Source organism: Hibiscus syriacus, unplaced genomic scaffold (assembly GCF_006381635.1).
Source record: "Hibiscus syriacus cultivar Baekdansim isolate YM2019G1 unplaced genomic scaffold, ASM638163v2 tig00110893_pilon, whole genome shotgun sequence".
In the NCBI taxonomy this organism is placed as follows: domain Eukaryota; kingdom Viridiplantae; phylum Streptophyta; class Magnoliopsida; order Malvales; family Malvaceae; genus Hibiscus; species Hibiscus syriacus.
In genome coordinates, this window is record NW_024062901.1 from 3,547,676 (window position 1) to 3,571,021 (window position 23,346).

The window sequence follows — 23,346 nt, forward strand, 5'->3', positions numbered from 1 at the left end:
TTCTGTGAATTTATTGATAATGATGTTCTCTTCTTGAAATTTGCAGTGGTGATTCATAATCGAAAGTACTTCTTAGGTCTTGGTAAAAGTGTGGAAGATCAATTCAACCCTAAGAAGATTTCTGGTAATATATGTTTGTTGGGTCTGAATCTCTCTTTCACATCCCATACACACCCTCAATACACATGAAACTGTACTCAATCCTCTTTGCTGGTTTTACAGGTTGTTCTTTTGACCATGTTGACCCTACTCACTTTATACTACAATTATCCCTATATCTATATGTTTCAATTGAGGTTGCCTTTCGGTTTTCTTTATTATTTGATTCTTGCTTTATCAATACACAAAAATGATCTTAATGGTTTTCATATGCAATTAATAGATGGTCAAGTTTATTCAGTCCACTCAATATCAAACAAGGATCTAAATATATCATGCTGAAACCGACACCCTGCTTTGGCTAGGACATCTAATTTGAATGAGGAACTTGGACAGGTAAGCACATGTAATTTTTACTGACTTGAATTAGACACAGCCAAAAGAAATAAATATTGAGCAGTTGAGCAGCTATTCTTCCTGCTTGTGATCTCAAGATTTCAGATAAAAGAAAAGGAATCACATATGCGTGAAAGGAACCGACATTTAAGGAGCAGGATTAAATAGTCAACATTTATCAGTAGAAACAATAATAGAGAGAGAGAGAGAGAGAAGAAGTTGTGAGTGCAAGGGCGAAAAATAATCTTTTTTCAGAGGAGATTTGGAAGGTGTTCGTGGATAATCTTAGTCGGAGAGTGTCAAGACGTGCATTAAGGGAAATGTTTTAGTTTATGGTCCAGTTCAAGAGTCTATATCCCTAAGGAAACTAGAAACCCAAAATACAGATTTTCCTTTTGCTTTTGTGCAGTTTGGGAATGAGGATGGTTTGAGAAGGGCTATAGAAAATCTAAATGGAGCGATCATAGATGGGAGAAGGATCACGGTTGGAGTCGCAAGATACAATGAATCCCGAGCATGGGTAGAGCGTAATAATAAAGATTTTAAGAAGGATGCTTGTCCAATCACTGCTGATATTTCGAATCCAAAAGAGCCAGATGATGTTCTAGAAGTTTGAGGGATGCCAGATCATACAAGGATGCATTGATGTCGAATAGGAGGTCGAGGAGTGTTCTGGAGGTCAAAGATTTGGCTGTCGATGCTGAAAACAGGGAAAAAGTCAGGAAAAAATCATGCATGCACATTTCATCTGAGAGCTCGAGCTGGGTTAAAAGATCATTGACGGGGATTATCAAGAATTTATTTGAGTTAGAGTTAGTTCTTAATGCTTTAGTTAATGAAGGTTATGACGTCCAGATTGTTAGATGGGGGGTATGTCTGGAACTCTTGTGTAATAATCTTTAAAGTTGAAGAAATGTCAGATGCTTGGATGAAGAAGAAGAGATCTTCAATTTTGGTTTGATCGTTTAGAGCCTACTGAATGAAGATGTGTTCCTTTGGCTTTTTGTTTGGTGGAGTTTTTTGGGTTACCTCTTTTATGTGGAATGAATCCTTCCTTGAAAGGTTAGCAGGGAGATGAGGAAGGGTTATAGATATCTTGATGACACTAAACAGGGAAGATCTTACAAAGGCAAGATTGCTAATTAGGGTGGCTAGTCCATTTGATGTTCCAGATCAGATTACTATTGGATCATGGAAGATCTTTTAAAGTAACAATGAAGATTGGATCGGCGAATGATGAGTATTTTCTTTTCCACAAATCCTTCGGTGGTCAGTTCCGATGAGGGAAAGTTGGGAGCGTTCATGACTGAGAACGAAGGGACAGATATGGTCAGAGAAGATTTGCTAATCAGAAGAAAACTGTCAGAGAGGGACAGTTGGATGGAACGGGCAGCTTTCAGGCTTGATGGAGTGGTGGAGAGAATCGGTTTCCAAGAATTTCAAAAATAGATCAGACATTAATGGAAAGTCAGTTGCAGTATGAAGGGAAGTGTCAAAGGGGTGAGTTGGAGGTTTGGGATTGAGATTCAAAAATGACGGCTGCTGGGTCTGAAGTCCATTCAGAGAAGATGAGTTTGCTGGGCCTAACGTAACGAGGATAATTCTTGCTGGGCCAAAAATTAAAATTGATAAATTTGGGAAAATGGTTCAAGATAAGGATTTGGATAAGTCAAGTTGTTTTAGCAGAGAAGATGTGGGGAGGAGGTCAGATTCAGAGATAATTGAGCAGGGTGGTTTTTCGAGCCAAGGATTCTGATTTAAGGGTGATAGAGCCTACCATTGATAATTCAGGAAGCAAAGTTAAGGGTAGACTGTGTTAAAATAGATCAGACATTAATGGAAAGTCAGTTGTGCAGTATGAAGGGAGTGTCAAGTGGGTGAGTTTGGAGGTTTGGGATTGAGATTCTGAAGTCCATTCAGAAGAAGATGAGTTTGCTGGGCCTAACGTACGAGGATATTCTTGCTGGGCCAAAAATTAAAATTGATAAATTTGGAAAATGGTTCAAGATAAGGATTTGGATAAGTCAAGTTGTAGCAGAGAAGATGTGGGGAGGAGGTCAGATTCAGAGATAATTGAGCAGTGGTTTTCGAGCCAAGGATTCTGATTTAAGGGTGATAGAGCCTACCATTGATAATTCAGGAAGCAAAGTTAAGGGTAGACTGTGTTATAAGTCTGACAGTTCGCTAAGCACCAAAAGTGTTTCGTTAGAGAAAAGGAAAAGTAGAAGTTATAAAAGGGTTTACAAAAGGTGTAGGGGCAGAAAATACTGGATGAGAAGTATCTTGAATTTTAAGCCTAAGAAGATAGTGCCTTAATCGTCAGGGACTGGAGAAATATGAAATCCAGAGGAAATCAACTGGAGCTTGTCAGTGGAGTAGAGTTTCAGGGTTGTGAATGATGGATCGATTCGGGGGATATGAGTGTGGAAAGGGTGGTTGAAGGATTGCAGTTAATGGGTGATAATCACAGCTTTGAATCGGGTTTTTTTATCAGAAGAGCTAGAAGACATTTTTTAAGGGAAGCTTTAGAAAGAGTGAGCATTTCAACAGCTTCCTCTTCTGGTTTTTCAGATTTATTGGATGAAGCTTTAGTTACTTGGGAGATAAGTAAGCTGTTGGTATTTCCTTTAAACAAGGACAACAAGCCTTTTTGGATAAGATTATTAGTTTGGAAAAAGGCTCGAGGATGGACAAGTAGGGGATTTGTGGGGGACTAGTGGTTGATTCTTTATGATGATGTTAAAGATATCTATAATAACATGGAATGTTAGAGGATTGGGTAGATTAGAGAAAAAAGGGCTGTTCAGAGGCTAGTTTTCAAATATTGTACTCAATTTCTTTGGTTGCAGGAAACGAAATTGGAGAAAATTCAAAGGTCTTTTTGAGGAGGAGTGGGTTAAATAATTTGAAAGGGGTTATTGAGTCCCATTGGTTGGTTCGTCAGGGGTTTGCTGATGTTATGGGATGATAACGTATTTGAGTTGCAAAATCAGTGTACATCTAGAAGATTTATTGCTATATCGGGAGATTTCGGGCAAATAATTTCAGTTGCAGATCATTAATGTGTATGGTCATTCGGTTGAGGAGGAAAAGAGAGTTTTTTTGAAGAATTAAGCACGTTCATTGGAGGACATTCTGAGCCTATTTGTGTTGGAGGGGACCTTAATGTGTATCTACAGGAAGATGAGAAGATTGGTAGAAGGCCAAAACAGGAATTCTTTAGAGATTTTCAGTCGTTTTCTTCTTACTACAGGCCTAATCGATTTGCCATCGAGTGGTGGTAGGTTTACTTGGTGTAATAACCAAGATTCACCGACCTATGTAAGGCTGGATAGATTTTGGTTGATAGCCAATTCTTGGCAGCTTTTCCAGATTTAGCACAGTCTTTGCTGCCAAGATCATTATCAGATCATAATGCAGTAATTATTGAGAATGGAGGTGTGAATTGGGAAAAAGCCGTTTAAACTGTTTAACTATATGATGGATGAAGCAGGATTTGAGGATGTGATCAGTCTTCAATTCAAGAATGCAAAGAGATACAGAGGAATGCTGGAATTTTCAAAATTCTGAAAAAACCAAAACTGCCATTAAAAATTGGGCAGGGAAGAGAGGAAAGTTTCCTGGAGCTTTAATTTCAGAAATAGAATTGAAGATTCAAATTTAGAAGTGGAGGTTCAACAGCAGCAAGATGTACTTATGATGAGAAAGCTGCTGAGTTAAAGGAGTTAAGGTCAGAATTGTGGAAGTTGCATAAGATAGAAGCAGATTTGGTTCCAGAATTCTAGATCCAAATGGGTAGAAGATGGGGACAGAAATACCAGATTCTTTCATACATGTGCTTCAGTTAGGAGGAAAAGAAATGCGTTGAATGCTATTATTTGCAAGGTAATGTTATTCAAGACCCAAAGGATATAAAAGCCACTGTCAAAGATCACTTCTTTAAGGCTTTTAATGACAAATCGACCTTAGAAGTGAAGAAATCGAGTTGAATTTTTCCAGAATTTCGATTCAGCAGAGTTTAATTTTGGAGAAAGAATTTACTGAAGGAAATATGGGACCTTAAAGTCTTGCAATAGCAACAAAGCCCCGGGGCTGGATGGTTTTAATTTGGGTTTTTTCAAGAGATATTGGCGTTCTTAAAGGAGAAATTATGAAGTTCTTCTTCAACTTCTATTCGGGGAAAGATTGGGATCATGGCATCAACCATACCTTTATTACTCTTATTCCTAAGGTCTTGAACAGTGGTGACCTTGATGATTATAGGCCTATTAGCTTAGTTGGTGGATTATATAAGATCCTATCTAAGTGCCTATCGAGGAGGTTGAGGAACTGTACTTCAGACTTAATTAGTCCTACTCAATTTGCCTTCACCCAAGGGAGACAAATATTGGACTGTTCTTAATTGCGAATGAAGGGGTGGATTATTGGAGGAAAAATGGTCTTAAAGGTTGTGTTCTCAAGGTAGATTTCAAGAAAGCGTATGATTCGGGAGTGGGACATTTTGTTTCTAGTAATGGAGAAAATGGGATTTGGTTCCAGGTGGAGAGGTTGGATCAGAAAGTGTGTAACCACAGCTTCAGTTTTGTTTTAGTGAATGGAGTTCCTACTGAGGAATTTGCAATGGCTAAAGGTCTTAGACAGGGGTGCTCTCTATCACCTCTGTTGTTTAATTTTATTGGAGAACTTCTCAATCTGCTAATTGTGAAGGCTGTGGAGCAGGGTCTGTTTTCTGGACTGGTTTTAGGAAGGGGTGCTGACGCTTTAAAACTATCTCATCTACAGTTCGCGGATGATCTCATTATGTTTTGTGGTGCATCCAAGACGCAGATTTTAAATGTGAAGAGGGTGCTTAGAGTGTTTCAAGTGATTTCTGGTTTACAACTCAACTTGAAGAAAAGTAAATGTTTGGTGTGAATATGAATGAGGAAGAAGTTCAGCAGTGGGCTAACTCTATCGGATGTTCTGTGGGTAGTTTTCCCTCTGAATATTTAGGACTGTCTTTGGGTGCTACTAGGAACTCTACAGCACTTTGGAATCCGGTGGTGAATAATTTTATGAATAAATTAGCGGGTGGAAGGTGGCTTCCCTGTCATTAGCAGGAAGGTTGGTTTTAATAAAGTCGGTTCTATGTTCGCTCCCGACGTATTATTTATCTTTATTTAAGATACAGCTGCGGTTCTTAAATCTCTCAACTCCATTATGGCGAATTTCTTATGGGGTGGGGGAGTAGGTAAAAATAAGATACATTGGGTTAACTGGCCGAATGTGTGCAAGTCAAAATTCGAGGGGGGTTTAGGTGTTAGAAACCTTGGTTTCATGAATAGAGCTCTTCTAGCAAAATGGTACTGGAGGTATGCTAATGAAAGAGGGTCTGTTTGGAGGGAATTCATTTGTTCTAAATACAAAATGGATCCATTTTGGTTAATGTTTGATAACAAAGTCCCACAAAGAGTATCTTGGATTTGGAGATCGGTGGTTTTGAATCACTTTAAAGAAGACAATATTGGCTCTAAGTTTAGAAGTTTGTATTCTTTCTGAGTTGGGGATGGCAGATTAATTAGGTTCTGGCAGGATAATTGGGCGTTGGACTTTCATTTTCTAATTATTTTCCCTCGATTGTTCTCCATTTCCACAAATAGAATGGGTAAACTGGTTGAATTTGGGAATTACAGCTCATATGGTTGGAGTTGGGATGTGCAGTTTAGAAGAAATTTAAACGACTGGGAAGTAGAAGAGTGGGTTAACTTGATGAATGCTATCTCCTCTGTTTCTCTATCTACGGAGTTATGTGGGTGATTTGGAAAGGTACTGGAGATGGGGTATATACTGTTAAATCTGGCACTAAGATTTGTTCAACCATTATTTCGGATTCGGAAGAGGTATATTTCTGGAAGAAGATTATTTGGAGGGGCCAGATTCCACCTAGAGTGGAGTCCTTTATGTGGCAGGTGGTGTTAGGGAAGCTGGCTGTTAGGTCAGAACTTGTTAAAAGGGGAATTCAAGGAATTGTAGACATTAGGTGCCCTCTTTGTAAGAGAGAGGTGGAGTCTCCATCGCACTTGTTTTTCACGTGTTCGGTGGTGTGGATGATTTGGAACAAATTTCTGAATTTCTGGAAGATTAAGTATGTTTTGCATTTTAATGCGAAAAAATTCCTACTTGCTTGGGCTGAGTTGAAGTCTTCTAGAATTTGGTCTTTTATTCCTGGGGCAGTTATTTGGACTACTTGGAAAGTAAGGAATCTCATTGTGTTTGAAGGGGGAAAGCTAGATTTGGCTGAATATTTTTTCCTAGCAAGGTTTAGACTAGCCTCTTGGTTCCTTGCTAAGTACAAAGAGGTGTCTATTCCAAAGGATTCTCTTTTCAGACCCTTCATTAGGGGATTTGTGCTCTCTTTATCCTAATCGGCTTGTATCTATATTTTCTTGGTCTCCTCCTCCTCAAGGTTTTGTAAAGTTAAATGTTGATGCATCTACTACAAGAGATTGGAAGAAGAGTGGGATAGGAGGTGTTCTAAAGGACTCCTCGGGTTCGACTTTAAGTTCTTTCAAGGAATCTGCCGGTCTGGGAGCTCCAACTTTTATGGAATTAAAAGCTATTCAAAAGGGTCTAATGTTCAATGCGAATTTACGAGACAGGAAGGGTCGTCTGATTATTGAAAGCGACAACAAAGTTGCGGTAGGCTGGATTAAGAAAGAGGATCTAGTTCCTGATGTTTATGCGTTTTTGATCAAAGATATTGTTCATAGGCTTAATGTTTTAGAAGGTGTTGTAAGATGGGTTAATAGGTCAGCCAATCTAGAGGCTGATGCCTTAGCTAAAGAAGGAATTGGCTGATTTTATTCTAGTCTTATATTTCGGGTGTTTTATGGTTGTTTCAAGTTTATTTGGTTGGTGGGGTGTATGATGGTTGTATCTTATGTAATTTTATGGTTCAATAAAATCCTAAGGCGCTCTTTTCCTCCTTCCACTGATTAAGGAGTTCATATAAACTCCTTTAATCAAGAAGGGGGTTTTTAACGAGGCCTGAAATTCTTATCAAAAAAAAATTAGACACAGCCAATCCCCCCCTTTTCCCTCCTATCTAGTTCTAAATCATTTTAAATTGTTTGTATGATTAGGTAGAATACATTTTCTCTGATAAAACTGGAACTTTGACAAGAAATTTAATGGAGTTCTTCAAGTGCACTATTGGAGGTGAAATCTATGGAACAGGTATGACTGAAATTGAGAGGGGTGTAGCAGAGCGAAAAGGCATAAAGGCCCAAGAGGTATTGTCTTTTATATCTCTTGATGACGAAATGAATATTTTTTTATTATGTAAATTAGCTATGTTGCAAGGGACTGATATTGTTGTTCTCATAACATCTTTTGTAGGTGCAAACATCAACCAATCCAGTGCGGGAAAAGGGTTTTAATTTTGATGATGTGAGGCTCATGCGAGGTGCTTGGAGAAATGAGCCTAATCCTGATGCTTGCAAGGTATTTTTACTATGGTCTTTCTCCTATTAATGCGAAACATTTGTGGTTGTATATATTGGTATTTTTATATGGCCTTTGGCAATAAAAGCAATAGATGGTGCCATTTTTAATATTAATATGAAACATTTGCTAGTACAGAGCTTTTATTGCTTACCATTATGGGACATTTTTCAAGTGTGAATCATTGTACTTAACTAAAGGGTGCTTATCAGTAAAAGCTTGTTTTGGTCTCTCTATGATTAATTTAAAATCTTGTTTTATGGGGGCAAGAATAAGATATACTGTTAACTGTTTATGTATTTTAAAAGGACTTTGTTTGTTAGTCATGTTTGATACTTGTGGTCTATGTTACTCAGACTTGGGTACAACTGTTGGACATGAGTATGTATCCGAAACAGGAATGGATAGATTTTTCTAAGTTTTTCCATATATTTGGAGGATCCCTTGGAGGTTATATCACCACATCCCAGTGTCATACACGGGTACTTCATGAAAAATGAAGTCTGAGCAACATAGCTTGTGATTGTAGGAATTGATTTTCTTTTTCTTGATACTTCAATTCGTATGTCAAAGGTGTTTTATCCAGTTGGATATATTATTGTTTCTATACTTCAAATCAATATACATAAAAGGGTTTCAATATTAATCTTTTATGTTGCAAATATTGTATTTGAATTTATTAACAATGAAGATTAAGTGATCTACTTCATCCATTTTATTTGAGAAAATTCATTTAAAAGTACAAATGGCATTAACTTTCAATGTACTTTCTACCATGACCTTGAGCTTGAGGTTGGCATAGTAATCAGGTTTGATATTTTATCAACTTATTGAGCTTGACCTCAATAATTTCAGTTAGATTTGAATTTGAGATCCCTTAAAATTTAGAAACAGTTTGAGTACTCAGCTGCAGGGATGGACGGGTTTGCTGTGCATCACTACTTAGTATTTATTAACTTCCGTTTTGTGTATATTTGACGGTGTTGTTCATTGACTTTTTCTTTCTCGACTGTTGGGAATAGACTTTATTGTGAAGTGTTGTTTCCTGCCTTGAGCCATGTATTAGTGAGCATTGTGAATGAATTGTCTAGTTCTAATTCACTTAGATCTTTAAATGTGGTAAATAGTAAATGGAAGAGAAACATATTTTAGTATCTGCTTTTGCACAATTCTCTTGACTGGTGGAGGTTTTGATGGTTTTAATCTTCTTTTACTAGTTCTCATTCTTGGCTGTGCTTTCTTCTACTGCTTCTTGATGATTCTACCATGACTTTAGAATGGAAAATGTGATATACTCTGTTCATTATTACATGAGTTTCTACCTGCCATACTATGTCAAACATTTTCCCCCACTTTTGTTACTTGAACATTTTCTCTATGCTTTTCTGTGAAAGTTTGCATTTCATTGTATATATTCTGTATTGTCAATGGATCCACGTGCATGTCCATATATTTATCAAATTTTTAAGCTGTTTTCTACTTGCCTGGCAACAAATAGGCAAAATATGTATTGGTAAGTGAGTTATTGAGCTTGATTGGCAATACTGGGGCTGTTTCTCTGTATGATTTGATCAAAGCTGGTGTTTGTGCACAAATAGAATCTATGATGGGTCCATTTTATAGCAATGGTTTTTCGTTTTCCTTTTTATATTTTTGCATTAGTCATTTGTTAAATGCACTTAGTATTATTTAGGAGTGCATAAAACTGAGAATGTTGTTGTAGTCTAATATGTTTTTTTTTGGATAAAAATTGGAGGCCTCGTTAAAACCCCCCTTCATAACCGTCAAGCTACAAAAGTGGCTCAACGGACATTGGAAGGAGGAAAAGAGCGCCTCAAAGTTTTATTGCTTAAATGCCAAGTACATCAGGAGTACATTACAACCAAATATAACCAGACTATCACATCAACAAAGACCAAAGCAATCTGCAGAAACACCACAAAGACCATTCCCAGCTTAGTAATCCTTACCTCACCTTACAAATACACCAGATAACCTATAAACAACCAAACAAGATTCAAACAGTTGTAGTCTAATATGTTGACTACAAATTTTCAAGACAGTTTTGCTTCTTCGTCGTTGCAGGAATTTTTTAGATGCCTTGCCATATGTCACACTGTGCTTCCTGAAGGTGACGAGTCACCTGAGAAAATCAAATATCAAGCTGCATCCCCAGATGAGGCTGCTTTGGTTTTGGCTGCGAAACATTTTGGCTTCTTTTTTTACAGGTTAGCGCTTATGGGTGCCCTATGTCACGTTCAGAAGTGTTTTTTAACGAGTTCTTATAAACAGTTTAATTTAATTCAAGTTTATTCTGTTTTGGCTGCAAAGCATTTTGGCTTCATCTCTGACAAATTTTGAACCAATTTTCTTGTCATGATTATTGCATTAGTTGGGGAGGTTACTGTTGCCACATAGCTTTGCGGCTAGATTTGAGGCTTTTTTTTCCTTGCAGGCGTACACCTACAATGATATATGTTCGTGAATCTCACGTGGAGAGGATGGGTAAAATCCAAGATGTTTCTTATGAGATTTTAAATGTTCTCGAGTTCAATAGGTTTGGATCCATCTTTCACTCCTGTCTTTCTGTATGAGTATGAATTCTTTCTGGTTGGCACTGTCTACTAATTTTTTTCATTAAATAGTACAAGGAAGCGCCAATCTGTTGTATGTCGTTATCCAGATGGAAGGCTGGTACTGTACTGTAAGGTAACGAGTCTTCGGAACTTCTTAAATAGGATGAGTAATAACAATGTTTTCTTTTTCTGGCCAAAGAGGAAAAAAATGGGAATGACATTGGGCTAGAACCATGCATTTCACAGGGAGCTGATACTGTTATTTATGAGAGATTGGTGGGTGGAAGTGATGAAATAAAAAAAGTGACTAGGGAACACTTGGAGCAATTTGGCTCTGCTGGATTACGGACCCTTTGCCTGGCCTATAAAGATCTATCTCCAGATGTTTATGAAAGCTGGAATGAGAAATTCATCCAAGCCAAGTCATCTCTACGAGATCGTGAAAAGAAGTTGGACGAGGTATGTTTATCTATGTGGCATTTGCATTACTTCCCTCCTCCCATCCCCCCTTTTTCTGTGGTAAGTGTTCAGGACTTCAGGGTGAGGGATTAATTGGAGTAATTGCTTTTGGTAATAAAGTGGATCAGTTGTAAAAAAAAAAGCTTTCTTTGGGATGCAATTTGATTGAATGGAGTATTTATTCAGTTTATCCCAGCTTGCTTGTTTTTAAATTTTGCAATACCTTTTTGTTTATTTACATCCCTTACAATGTAATCTTGACCTGGCCTTCAGTGGGAAGGCAATTTATAAACATCCTCTTCTCTGGAGTTTCTGAAGTAGTAAAAATAGTTAAAAAGTTTATAAGCAGTTCACTTCACTGTTTCTTACATGGTGAAACTTTTGAGATTATTCATGCAAATGTTTAAAACTTATGTGCAGGTGGCTGAACTCATAGAGAAGGATCTCATTTTAATTGGTGCTACTGCAATAGAAGACAAGCTTCAAGAAGGAGTGCCTGATTGCATTGAGACTCTTTCTAGAGCTGGAATTAAGATTTGGGTGCTAACAGGGGACAAGATGGAAACTGCAATAAATATAGCTTATGGCAAGTATTTAATAGGATATTCTTTTGACATTAATTTTCCTTGGAAACGTGTGTTCATTCCTCATATGGTTCACATTATTCATTTCACCTTTGTTTTTAATAACATGCAGCATGCAATTTACTAAACAATGATATGAAACAATTCACCATCAGCTCTGAAACAGATGCCATTCGAGAAGTCGAAGAAAGGGTAAGCATTAGTCTTGTTTAGATGCTTTTAGTTTAGGATTTATTATAATACAAACTATTCAATATATTCATGATTATTCTTTATTTATCAGGGGGACCAAGTTGAAATTGCACGCTTTATGAAGGAGGAAGTTAAAAGACAACTGAGGAAGTGCCTTGATGAGGCACAGCAATATTTTAATACAGTCTCTGGACCAAAATTAGCACTCATTATAGATGGAAAGTGTCTGATGTATGCTTTAGACCCAAGTTTACGGATAATGCTTCTCAATTTGAGCCTGAATTGTTCTTCGGTTGTTTGCTGCCGAGTCTCCCCTCTACAGAAAGCACAGGTAGGTTCCTGATGATAACTCAACTAAAACACCTTTAATTCAGCTTTCAGTAGTGTTAGTATGTATGGATAAAAGTGACAATTCAGTAAATTGATGACAATGTGCAAGTACCATGACATTTTTCTGAAGGAACATTGTATAAAATTACTAGATTTTTCTATCAAAAAAATAAAATTACTAGATTTGATCTGGTCTATTATTTTGAACAAAGTTTTGCAGTGTTGACAGATCTGCAGGATATGCATTTTTTCAGAACTTTATCAAAATAACAGTTTGATGGTTTGATCAACTCTGGCCTAAACCTATTTTCTTTGAGTGCTGATGTTCATACGAAACTTTTTTTGAAAGTTTGTTTTTTTTTCTCCAAATTTAGAAGTGTATTATATGTATTTTGAACTATTGGAAGGAGAGGAAAGGAGGTTTAACTTTTGATGTTTTGCTTGCATGTCAAAATTTGCTTTTCCATTTGCAGGTAACGAGTCTAGTGAAAAAAGGTGCACGTAAAATTACACTTAGTATTGGTGATGGTGCCAATGATGTTAGCATGATTCAAGCTGCTCATATTGGTGTTGGAATTAGTGGCCTTGAGGGGATGCAAGCGGTTATGGCCAGTGATTTTGCAATTGCTCAGTTTCGCTTTCTTAAAGATTTGCTACTTGTTCATGGGCGTTGGTCTTATATTAGATTATGCAAGGTTTGGCTTTCTTTTCAGAAACATTTAACATTTTTTCTTGTCGATATGTATGAGCGTTGGCATTATCTTTATTTCATGCAAGGTTTGACTTGTCTTTGCCCATTAAAGCATTTTTAAAACTTGTTTGGTGATATTCATGCGACCTTTTTGCAGGTCGTAACTTATTTCTTTTACAAGAATCTTACATTCACTCTGACTCAATTTTGGTTCACCTTTAATACTGGATTCTCTGGTCAAAGATTCTATGACGACTGGTTCCAGTCGTTGTATAATGTCATATTCACCGCACTGCCGGTGATTATTGTTGGCCTTTTTGACAAGGTACTGCAATTTTTCTATTTATTTCGTACAGTTTTGTTCTGCCTGTTATATTATATGCTTGATTTATGCAAGACTTTGTTTGTCATCCAGGATGTCAGTTCGTCCCTTTCAAAGAGGTACCCTGAGTTATACAAGGAGGGAATAAAAAATATATTTTTCAAGTGGAGAGTTGTTGCGATATGGGCCTTCTTCGCCGTCTATCAATCTCTAGTTTTCTACTACTTTGTGACAGATTCTAGTTCAACAAGTCAAGGTTCATCCGGTAAAATGTTTGGTCTGTGGGATGTCAGCACAATGGCCTTCACTTGTGTTGTAGTAACTGTCAATTTGCGCCTTCTTATGATCTGTAATTCAATCACAAGATGGCATTACATTAGTGTTGGAGGAAGCATTCTGGCGTGGTTCGTGTTTATTTTCTTATATTCTGGTATTATGACTTCATATGATCGACAGGTAAGTCGATAATCATGTTTCATAATCTTTCTCCCTCCATTTCAATTGGGGCATGCAACTTAATGACACTATTTGCTACTGCAGGAGAATATCTTTGGGGTCATATATGTCTTAATGAGTACATTCTATTTCTACGTCACTCTTCTTCTTGTTCCTGTTGCTGCACTTCTCGGAGATTTCCTTTTCTTAGGGTAAGAATGAGAAATAACTAAAAAGTTCAGTCATAACATAGTTGATGCATGAGAATCGTAATGGCTGTTTCGTTATTTCCGAACGAAGTCGTGTATTCCTCAGTTTCAAGCTGTCTGTGTGAACTGCCGAAGTCGAATCAACCTAATATCATAGCACATACTTTTCATTCCTCCCTTAAGCTAGTTTCCCTCATTTTCTCAAGCACTATATATTATGAATGTTTTGAAATATCGTTTTGTTTTGTTTTTCTTGACACGTTTACATTTGTTTGCAGAGTGCAAAGATGGTTCTTCCCCTATGATTATCAGATTGTTCAGGAAATTCACAAGGACGAGGCTGATGATAATGGCCGTACCGGTTTACTGGGAACCGACAATCATCTTACACCAGATGAGGCAAGAAGCTATGCTTTATCTCAGTTGCCAAGGGAAATATCGAAACACACGGGATTCGCCTTCGACTCTCCCGGGTACGAGTCATTTTTCGCTTCACAGCTCGGCATATATGCACCACAGAAGGCATGGGATGTTGCTCGAAGGGCTAGCATGAGGTCAAAGCCGAAGCCAAAACCAACCAAAATGAATTGATTCGAAGGAACATTGTTTGTACAAATTCTTTCCCCCCCCCCCCCAAAACCCCTTATTTGGTAGTCCAACCCTAGAGAAATATGTAATATTAGTCGATTTGTTGTAGTGCCTTTTTGTTCATTTATATAAAATTGTTCCATTATATTAGGAACCACATTGAGTGAGAGGATTGCCACAGATGTACAGCTAAACCATTTATAGACAAATGACAATTTCATTATATATTTTTAAATTTCTTTTTCTAAAAGAAAATCACGACAAATTATTTGATAGACATACACAGGCTCTGTAAATTATATGTGATTGTTCATACAATCGCATGTACTTCAATGATGAACCTTAAATAAGATAAATAATATTATTTTTTTAAAAATACATCTAATTTTGTGAGATTTGAAAGTGGAAATTGAGGGTCACATCTTTTGATGTTACATGAGATCTTATTGTATCGTTCGGGAATGTTATTCTCTTCAAATGTTTCAGGTTATGTGTACGTAATATTGTAATTAATTAAAAAATGAATAAATATTATCTTCTAATCATTTTAAACTATTAAAAAAAATCAAAATTACTATGAAATTAAACAGTTTTAACCTTTTCAAAAACAAATCTCGGTGGATACGGGAAATCTAGTGTACATGGCCAAGATCAGTCTGGTTCCACTGCATTGTGTTGTACAACTAGAGAAGCAAACTTTTGAATTGATCCCCGTATAAAAGAATACTTGCCATTGAAGCTTTAAATCAGAGATTTGTCTGTTATCGTTATTTTATTGTATAAAACAGACTGCTTGATTAAATTTGTTTTCATCACAACTCCTCCCTGGACAGGATACTTCCAATTTCTCCAACCACATGATCAAGACTTATACTTAGAGATGGTTATAGGTCTAGGTCCGAGTTTTTAATTCATTCGAATTTGATTCGAGTCTAATACTTTTCCATTCGTTATTCAATTCGATTTGATTTTAAAAAAGTTTCATCTAATTTAAAACTCGACTCGATCGGAAGATAAGAAAAAACGAGAATATTCATTAGTCTAGCGAGTCATGACAGCTTTTAGCCTATCGACTGTGCCTGTACTCGTTCATATAAACTAAATGCATAATTAAGGTAAGTCGGTTGTAGCAAACATGTCAAAGACGAAGATGGGACAGTATTATGATCAACATGCTGTAGTAAGATGAACAAAAATCTTCTGCCCCTTTTACATGCCCCTCTTTATGCTCCACCAATGATTCAATGCCACTTGTATTAATGAAATTTACTCTTTTATCTATTAGTGAGTCATACTTTGAGTCCAAATTCCTTCGTTCTGATAGCATTGGCGTTGCAAATTTAAAGGTTAGAGATTTAAAACTTCAATGGTTTTGGCAATGGACAACAGCAAATAGAAAACATCAAATACATACACCAGTGTGGCTCATTGCCTGATCGTCTGTGAATCATGAATTCCAGCAATTTAGCATCTAAAAGCTTGAAATTTTCTTATTAATAATAGCTCAAACACCCACGGTGACATAGCATAAATTATAGAGCAAAACTTAAATCTTAACAAGAAGCAAAACAACCCAAATAATAGAGATTGGAGCTGTCGTATACCTCGTCGGAATGTACGTCTCCCACCATGGAAATCATTCAATGGCAATCTTGAAAAAAGCAAATCTATTACCATCTTCAACTAAACAATGAAACAATAATAGCCGAACTAAGCAAATATAAAACGTGACAGTAACACTCAAACCGATCGATCTGGTGCAAGCAGTGATGTGAAAAATCATCGATGTTTGATCGAAGAAACAGAGGACGATGGAATAATCTCCACACAAACACATTCCACCGAAGGATTAACCCAAAAAAAACAGTGATAACGGCTAAAACCCAACAAGCAAACAGGAAGAAAGGAAAGCAGAGGACGAAGGAAGACGATAAGTGATCATCGCTCTGCCTCTTACAATGCGAACAAAATCACCATGGCGCTAGAGAACCACCACATCATTGCCTACGTCAGACCTTCCTTAAAAAATCTGATACAACCGATAGAGGCATCAAAATATCAACTCGCCAATGGAGATCATTCGTTAGAGAAGGGTAAAAGAGTTGAGTAGCGGACGGCAAAAGAAAAAAGAGAGCTAAAAACAGCAAACTGAAGGCAAACTTCTGTTAAGTTTAATAAAACTAGTTAATACACGTGGCATTGATTCATTGGTGGGCATATGAAGGGGTCTATAAAAGGGGCAGAAGATTTTCATTCGTAGTAAGATTCCCACTAATTATATATGTGAACCCGGTGGCGGCGCAGCCCTCCTACTCTTTAAGTGTTTATATATATATATATATATATTAAGTATCGATAATAATATATTATTAATAAAAATATTAATATAACATATCTTAATAAATCATGACATTTTTTGGTGTAACCTATTTTATTAAAGAAATATTAACATCACATTACATATGACAACCTACTTTCTGTGAACCATAACATTCTTGGGTGCAATATATTTTATTAATACAAATATTAACATTATAGATCGCTACTTGTTTCTTAGTGAGCCGTGGCATTATTGGACTCAATTGTATTTCTTAGATATATTCAAAACATTTTCGACTCTAAACTTATTTTTTTATCGTGAAAAAATCAAGGCTCCATCAACTTAAACTGTGATAATATTTTAGGCGCAACCTATTTTATTAATAAAAATATTAAAATTACATATCAAAACATATTTCTTAGTGAACCGTGACATTATTGGAAGAAATCGTATTTCTTATATATATTCATAACATTTTTAGCTTTTAACTTATTTTCTTGTCATGGAAAATCCAATGCTATATTAACTTAAATTCTGATAACATTTTAGGCGCAACCTAAAATATTAATAGTATTCGTAACATTTACCGTTTATAACTCATTTTATTACACTATATTACATTTTAATGTAACATGTTATGTTACTTCGACTGATAACTTTTTCAATTCTAGTTTATAACATTGTAGGTAACGTTTTTAGCCAGTAACCTTTTTATCAGTCACGCCGTTTATTAGTCTTATATTAAACACCTTACCGCATAACCTCCGACAAAATGTACCAAAACGCTAAAGCTCCTAGGTTTATTCCACTCTACTAGTTGCATGCTCAAAGCTTCTTCTATTGTTCAAAAATAGACACAAGATTTTATGTTACACGACGAACTTAAACTTATAAAATTCTAGGGAATACGAACTTAAACTTATAAAATTCTAGGGAATACGAACTTAAACTTATAAAATTCTAGGTGAGACGAAAATAGATTACTTGACTGTTAAATAGTATTTGTGATTTAATATATTAATAATTTCGGTCCCTAAAACTTATATAGTTTATTAACTTGATCTTAATTTAAAATAATCCAATAAATTTAATTCTTCATGTATAAAAATTCTATCATTCTAATCTTTGATCTTCTCATAAAAAAATTAGATTTAATTCGTGATTTTAATCTCTCTATATATTCATGTATATGTAAAGCTTGGTTATTGTGGTACGTAATGCATGATAATGAGGGGGTGCTTTGGCATTTTAGGAATTAAGAAGTGCATGAAAATGCCCAAAACTGAAAGCAAAAGAAACATGGCACCACCGTATAAAGCAAAGCTCTTGGAGAAAGTAACAGCGAATCACATCAACTTCCCCTCTATAAATGACACCCATCAAACCATATGCCCTACCTTCCCTTCTCTTATATATATATATCATATTCCAATTGTCGTAACCGGTTTTCGTCCGGGCACGAATTTTTTTACTTGGCGGGAAAAGTGATGTGAATAAATGATTTTTTTTAAATAATTTGGGAGTTGCCATCGGCCTTTTAGGTCAGGTAGGTCGAATACCTAAAAATCATCCTTTAAAAGAGTTTTTAAGAAAAAATCGATTAAAAGATAAACTGATATGCGTTTTAACCAAAAATTCGTTCTTTTTAATAATAAAAAGGGATTCGTGGTCGGTTACGTTTAGGGAAGGATTAGCACCCCTACAACGCCCAAAATTGGTACTTTTTGATTATAAATTATCTCTATTATTAGAAATTAAAAATTCAAAATATATTTAATTTATAATTCTATTTAATTTAAATTTATTACTATAATTTTAAGAAAATATATTAATATATAACTTTATAAGATGTTTATTTACTTAGAAATATTAGAAAAGGGCTTCTAGTTGCTTTAAGACAGCTCTTTTCTTAATATTAATAAATAAATAAATGTTAATAAAACATTTATCTAAAAAAAATTAAAATATATTAATATATGATTTATAAAAAAAAGGACATTTATTTATTTAAGAATATCAGAAAAGGACTTCTATGTATTTTAAGACAGCTCTTTTCTTAGATATTAAAAAATAAATACATATCAAAATATGTTTATTTTTCTTAAAAGTAATTTATAAAATTAAATTTATAAATGGGATTTCTATTTAATAAACAAATAGAATAAATAAATAAATATTATATAAATATATTTATATAACTTAATAATAATAATAAAATAATCATGAAGATAATAATTTAAACATATATCAAACGTAATAATAAAATAAAATAATAATAATTAAAATGAAAGAAATTAAAAGTAATAATATTAAAAACTAATGGATCATATTCATAAATATATGAACTTAAAAATGTAAAAATAATAAAACTTATGGTTAAAATTAAGATTATATAAAATTTAATGATCAAATTATAAAAATATAAATATTTAAGAGACATGATTAGAATTATCATAAAATATAAATACTAGTAGTGTAATTAACCATTATTTATTTAATCAGTGATTAAAATAGAAGTATTAAAATTAATAGGGACTAAATGTGATATTTGTCCTAAATATATTATTTAATACTGGTAAGGATTAAAACATAATAAAATAAAATTCAAAGGCTGAATTAGAACATTCAGAAGTTATTTTCAGTGACTAAAATGAATAATTATAAAACTCAGATGGCTACGGAAAGGGTTTAGCCATACATGTAAATTACGCATATACCTCTTCCCAAAACGACGTTGTTCGGGAAGGGGTATAAATCCCCCAAACGGCTGGCCCGAAGGGCCAACTCTCTCATTCTCCTTTCTTCCTTCTCTCTCAACACTGAGAGAGAGCCAGAATCCTCTCGCCTCTCTCTAAAATTGAGAGAGAGGCCACCGCCCGGCAGCCGTGCTACGGCGTCGGCAACCACCGCTGCTGGTGGCCGAAAAATTTCAAAATTTCCCAAAATAAAGATCCGAACGTCCTAAAGACGAATCCGATGTCCTTTTTCTCTAAAAAGCCTTGTAGTTACCTAGATCTACAGAAATACTCTCGGTATTTCAATTTATTTTGCGGCGTGTAGAGGTTCTGACTATGGCGTAGCTTCCTCAGTGGTAAGTTTTCTCACTCTATTCTCTCTTTTCTTTTTGATTTGTTGCTATGGGTTTTGTTTGGCTTGCTGTTGTTTCTGTTATCTCCGATTCTTTCTCCTCCCCCCTCTTTGTTGCAGGTATGGTCGATGGCTTTTATAGCCATCGACGGTGTGGCTCTCGGACCGGTCTCAAATGGTGACCCTAGGTGAGTCACCGGATTATGGTGGTGACTCACCATAGGGTTTCAACGTGGGGCAGAAACGAGGTGCTTCTGGAGTCTTCTGTTGGTGCCGTCATGGTACTTGTGTGTCGACAATGGCGATGGAGGCGTTGACAGTGGGGCATTGGACCACCTGGCAGTGAAGCGACGGTTGGAAGCTTGGAGATAGCTGAGGCGGCGCCGCGTGGTTGCCCTAGGGTATCATACCCTAGGGTTTTCGTCTGGAAGCATCATGACCGTTGGATTTTGGCCAGATCCAACGGCTGTGAGCAATGGCGGTTGGGGCATGAGATGAGAAACCCTAGTTGGGTTTTAGGGTTTATATTGGGCTTCTATATCTGGGCCACATTGTTTAGGCTTGCAAACTGGGCCTGAGTTCTTGTAATTGGGCTTTGTAATATTTAATAAATAATATATAATAATAATTATAATAATAATAATAATAATTTTAATAATAATAATAAATTTAAATGAAAAAATTGATGTCTACAGCTGCCCCTCTTTGCTCATCCTTGTGTTAACAAGAATAGAGCAAAGACGAAAAAGACAATAATTTTTTCATTTGGCTTCTTTTGAGCAGGATGGAAATGTTTGAAAACATCATGCACTGAAGGGCTTACAGATGACCCAAAGGTTTTTGAAAACATCAAAAAGCTCCCGAAGGCTTTTCGGAAACATCATGCACTGTAGGACTTACAGATGACCCGAAGGTTTGAAAACATCAAAAAGCTCCCGAAGGCTTTTTGGAAACATCATGCACTGTAGGACTTACAGATGACCCTAAGGCTTTGAAAACATCAAAAAGCTCCCGAAGGCTTTTTGGAAATATCATGCACTGCAGGACTTACAGATGACCCTAAGGTTTGAAAACATCAAAAAGCTCCCGAAGGCTTTTTGGAAACATCATGCACTGTAGGACTTACAGATGACCCTAAGGCTTTGAAAACATCAAAAAGCTCTCGAAGGCTTTTTGGAAACATCATGCACTGCAGGACTTACAGATGACCCGAAGGCTTGAAAACATCAAAAAGCTCCCGAAGGCTTTTTGAAAAACATCATGCACTGAAGGGCTTACAGATGTGGGAAATAGTTTACTAAGTAAAAAAACTAAGGAAATCGTTTTCTTACTTTTCAACAATTTTATTTTAGAAAAGATAAAATGAGAAACTATGAAAATTGTTTTCTCATTCTGTTTTTTTTTTTAAATAACATGTTGATTGGGTAACATGCCCCAATCTCAAGATAATGTTAATTTTTGTGGATTACTTCCATCACTTCTTCAGATGTTTGCATGATTCCTGTATTTGTGGTTTTGAATACCTTCTTTGTGTAAGGTATTTTTTACCATGAATCTTCTTGTTCTTCTGAAGATCTGTAAAACTTCATGTTTGAATGCACTCAGATGTATCAATGTAATGCATTGTCTATTGTAAAAATGATATTCTTATGAATGCATGAATGTTGATGAAATCTTCATTTGACTTCAAAGTGGTGAACTTGGTCTTCCTTCACTTCATCATTTATTGCCAGGGTTACCTCTGGATATCAGTGTAGAAACTTATGCTATCAAGATTGCATTTCTGTATAATCATCTGATCAACTTGTATCTTTGCGTCTTCTTAACTTCATTTAAGTTTCAGAAGAAATGTTTCATTTGTGGAACTCTTGCCGTAGTCAGAGCTATGACCTTGATGTCCCATTTTGTCTTTGGTAACACCGACTTTATTTGTCTGGACTTGTGTAGAAATCCCATAAAGCTTTCATCTTTGAAAAGAGAATCTATCATCTTTAAAAAGAGAATCTTTCATCTTTGAAGAATGTAGATGTAGATATGCCTGACTCAGCAGGGATTAATTAGGGAAGTAGAGTCTGTTATGATTTGACTCTTGAAACACATCATAAGGAGAATTTATCTCAATTCTTTTCATGTCCCCATATTTAAATCAGATCTCGAATAAGGCAACTTGGACCATATCATGTCGAGATGCTTAACAACAACCTGTAGTTCAACCTTAGTTGGTACCCCTAGTTTCTTGTTTAAAATTTCAGTTCTCCTTCTGTGGAAAGAAATCTTCATTATATCTCACTTCTAATCTTGGGGTTGAAGAAGACAAACTTCATCTTGGATCAATAAATGGAAACCATATGATTGCAACATTGGTTCAGCACCATAATCACTGGTTCATAAAACATTTGACAATACATTCATCTTCTCATGTGGCTTCTGCTTGAATTGCTTTAATGAAGTTCTTTGAATGGTGTTCAAAGTTTTTGTATGATGTCACAAGACCACTTGAGAACAAAACTCAATGGGAATACAAGTGAAATATTGGTATGACCAAAAAGTTGGTCAAATTCACAAAATGTACTGGTGTCGAATTGAATAGGAGACACTAATTGATCTTGATCTCTGGAAAAGGAAAATGTGATATTGATCATGCTTTCTTTCATAACAAGTGTTGCAAGAATTAGAAACACATCAGCTATAGGATCCATGTATAGAACGATATCCATGGAATTCTTACCGCTGGGGATGAAACGCACATGATAAAACCAAAATAGATGAAAACTCAGTTCACCCTGGCTGGTAATAATAATCCCGGTAACAACGGAAATAAGAATAACATAAGTTGAGCCTCTTTATTTGTTCAATATCAACAAGTAAACAAAAACTGATATGAAAAACAGTTTCGTGATCTCAACAGCATGATTTAAACTAACTGTCAGGAATCTCAAAAAATATTTTCAATTATCACCGACACACAAAAGCCCAAAATTTAGATTTCGAGGTCTCGAGAAACTGATCCTTGGATCGAATGGTCTACAAAGGGACAATCTTTATTCATGCAACCATGATGTAGCTTAACAAAGAACACACTGTCATGTGACACATGGTTTAAGAAGATTGGGTATTTGAAACCATACTTGCTGAATAAATATTTGTTCAACAACAGGACCCTAATGCAACTGCTTGATGAACGAAGCAATTATGTATAGTCAACTTCACTGTCATTGTTTCACCATTTTCATTCTTCATATCTTTATGTCTCATTGGAAATATTTGTTCGAGTCAATGATCTTGACATAGGATAATATAGGCTTTCAACATGCCCCAATATTGGCTAATACAAGTGTTCAAAATGCATCAACAGTTTTGATTCTGATTGAAATGGGCTTTTAGCATGCCCCAACATTTTGCTTCTTGTTAATCTGAGCCTTCCAAATGCCCCACATGGATCTGTCTGAAGGAACCTTTAAAATACCCCAACAATTGTTGATACAGATGTTAAAAGTATGCTCAACATTACTTCTTGTTGAGATGAGCCTCTAAGAATGCCCAAATATTCATCTTGTTATGAGCCTTCAAAATGCC

The 23,346-nt window shown here is 35.8% G+C and overlaps 1 protein-coding gene across 1 annotated transcript; it reads left to right on the forward strand.

Moving 5' to 3' along the window:
• Positions 1 to 434: 434 nt before the first annotated feature.
• Positions 435 to 14,590, forward strand: LOC120145319 (phospholipid-transporting ATPase 3-like). Its single transcript, XM_039159196.1, has 15 exons — positions 435 to 495; positions 7,617 to 7,766; positions 7,873 to 7,977; positions 10,063 to 10,205; positions 10,433 to 10,534; positions 10,623 to 10,686; positions 10,800 to 11,012; positions 11,433 to 11,598; positions 11,709 to 11,788; positions 11,880 to 12,119; positions 12,592 to 12,813; positions 12,967 to 13,134; positions 13,225 to 13,587; positions 13,672 to 13,778; positions 14,054 to 14,590. The coding sequence occupies exons 2-15, from the start codon at positions 7,665 to 7,667 to the stop codon at positions 14,364 to 14,366; spliced, it is 2,388 nt and encodes a 795-aa protein (XP_039015127.1). The 5' UTR covers positions 435 to 495; positions 7,617 to 7,664; the 3' UTR covers positions 14,367 to 14,590.
• Positions 14,591 to 23,346: the final 8,756 nt, after the last annotated feature.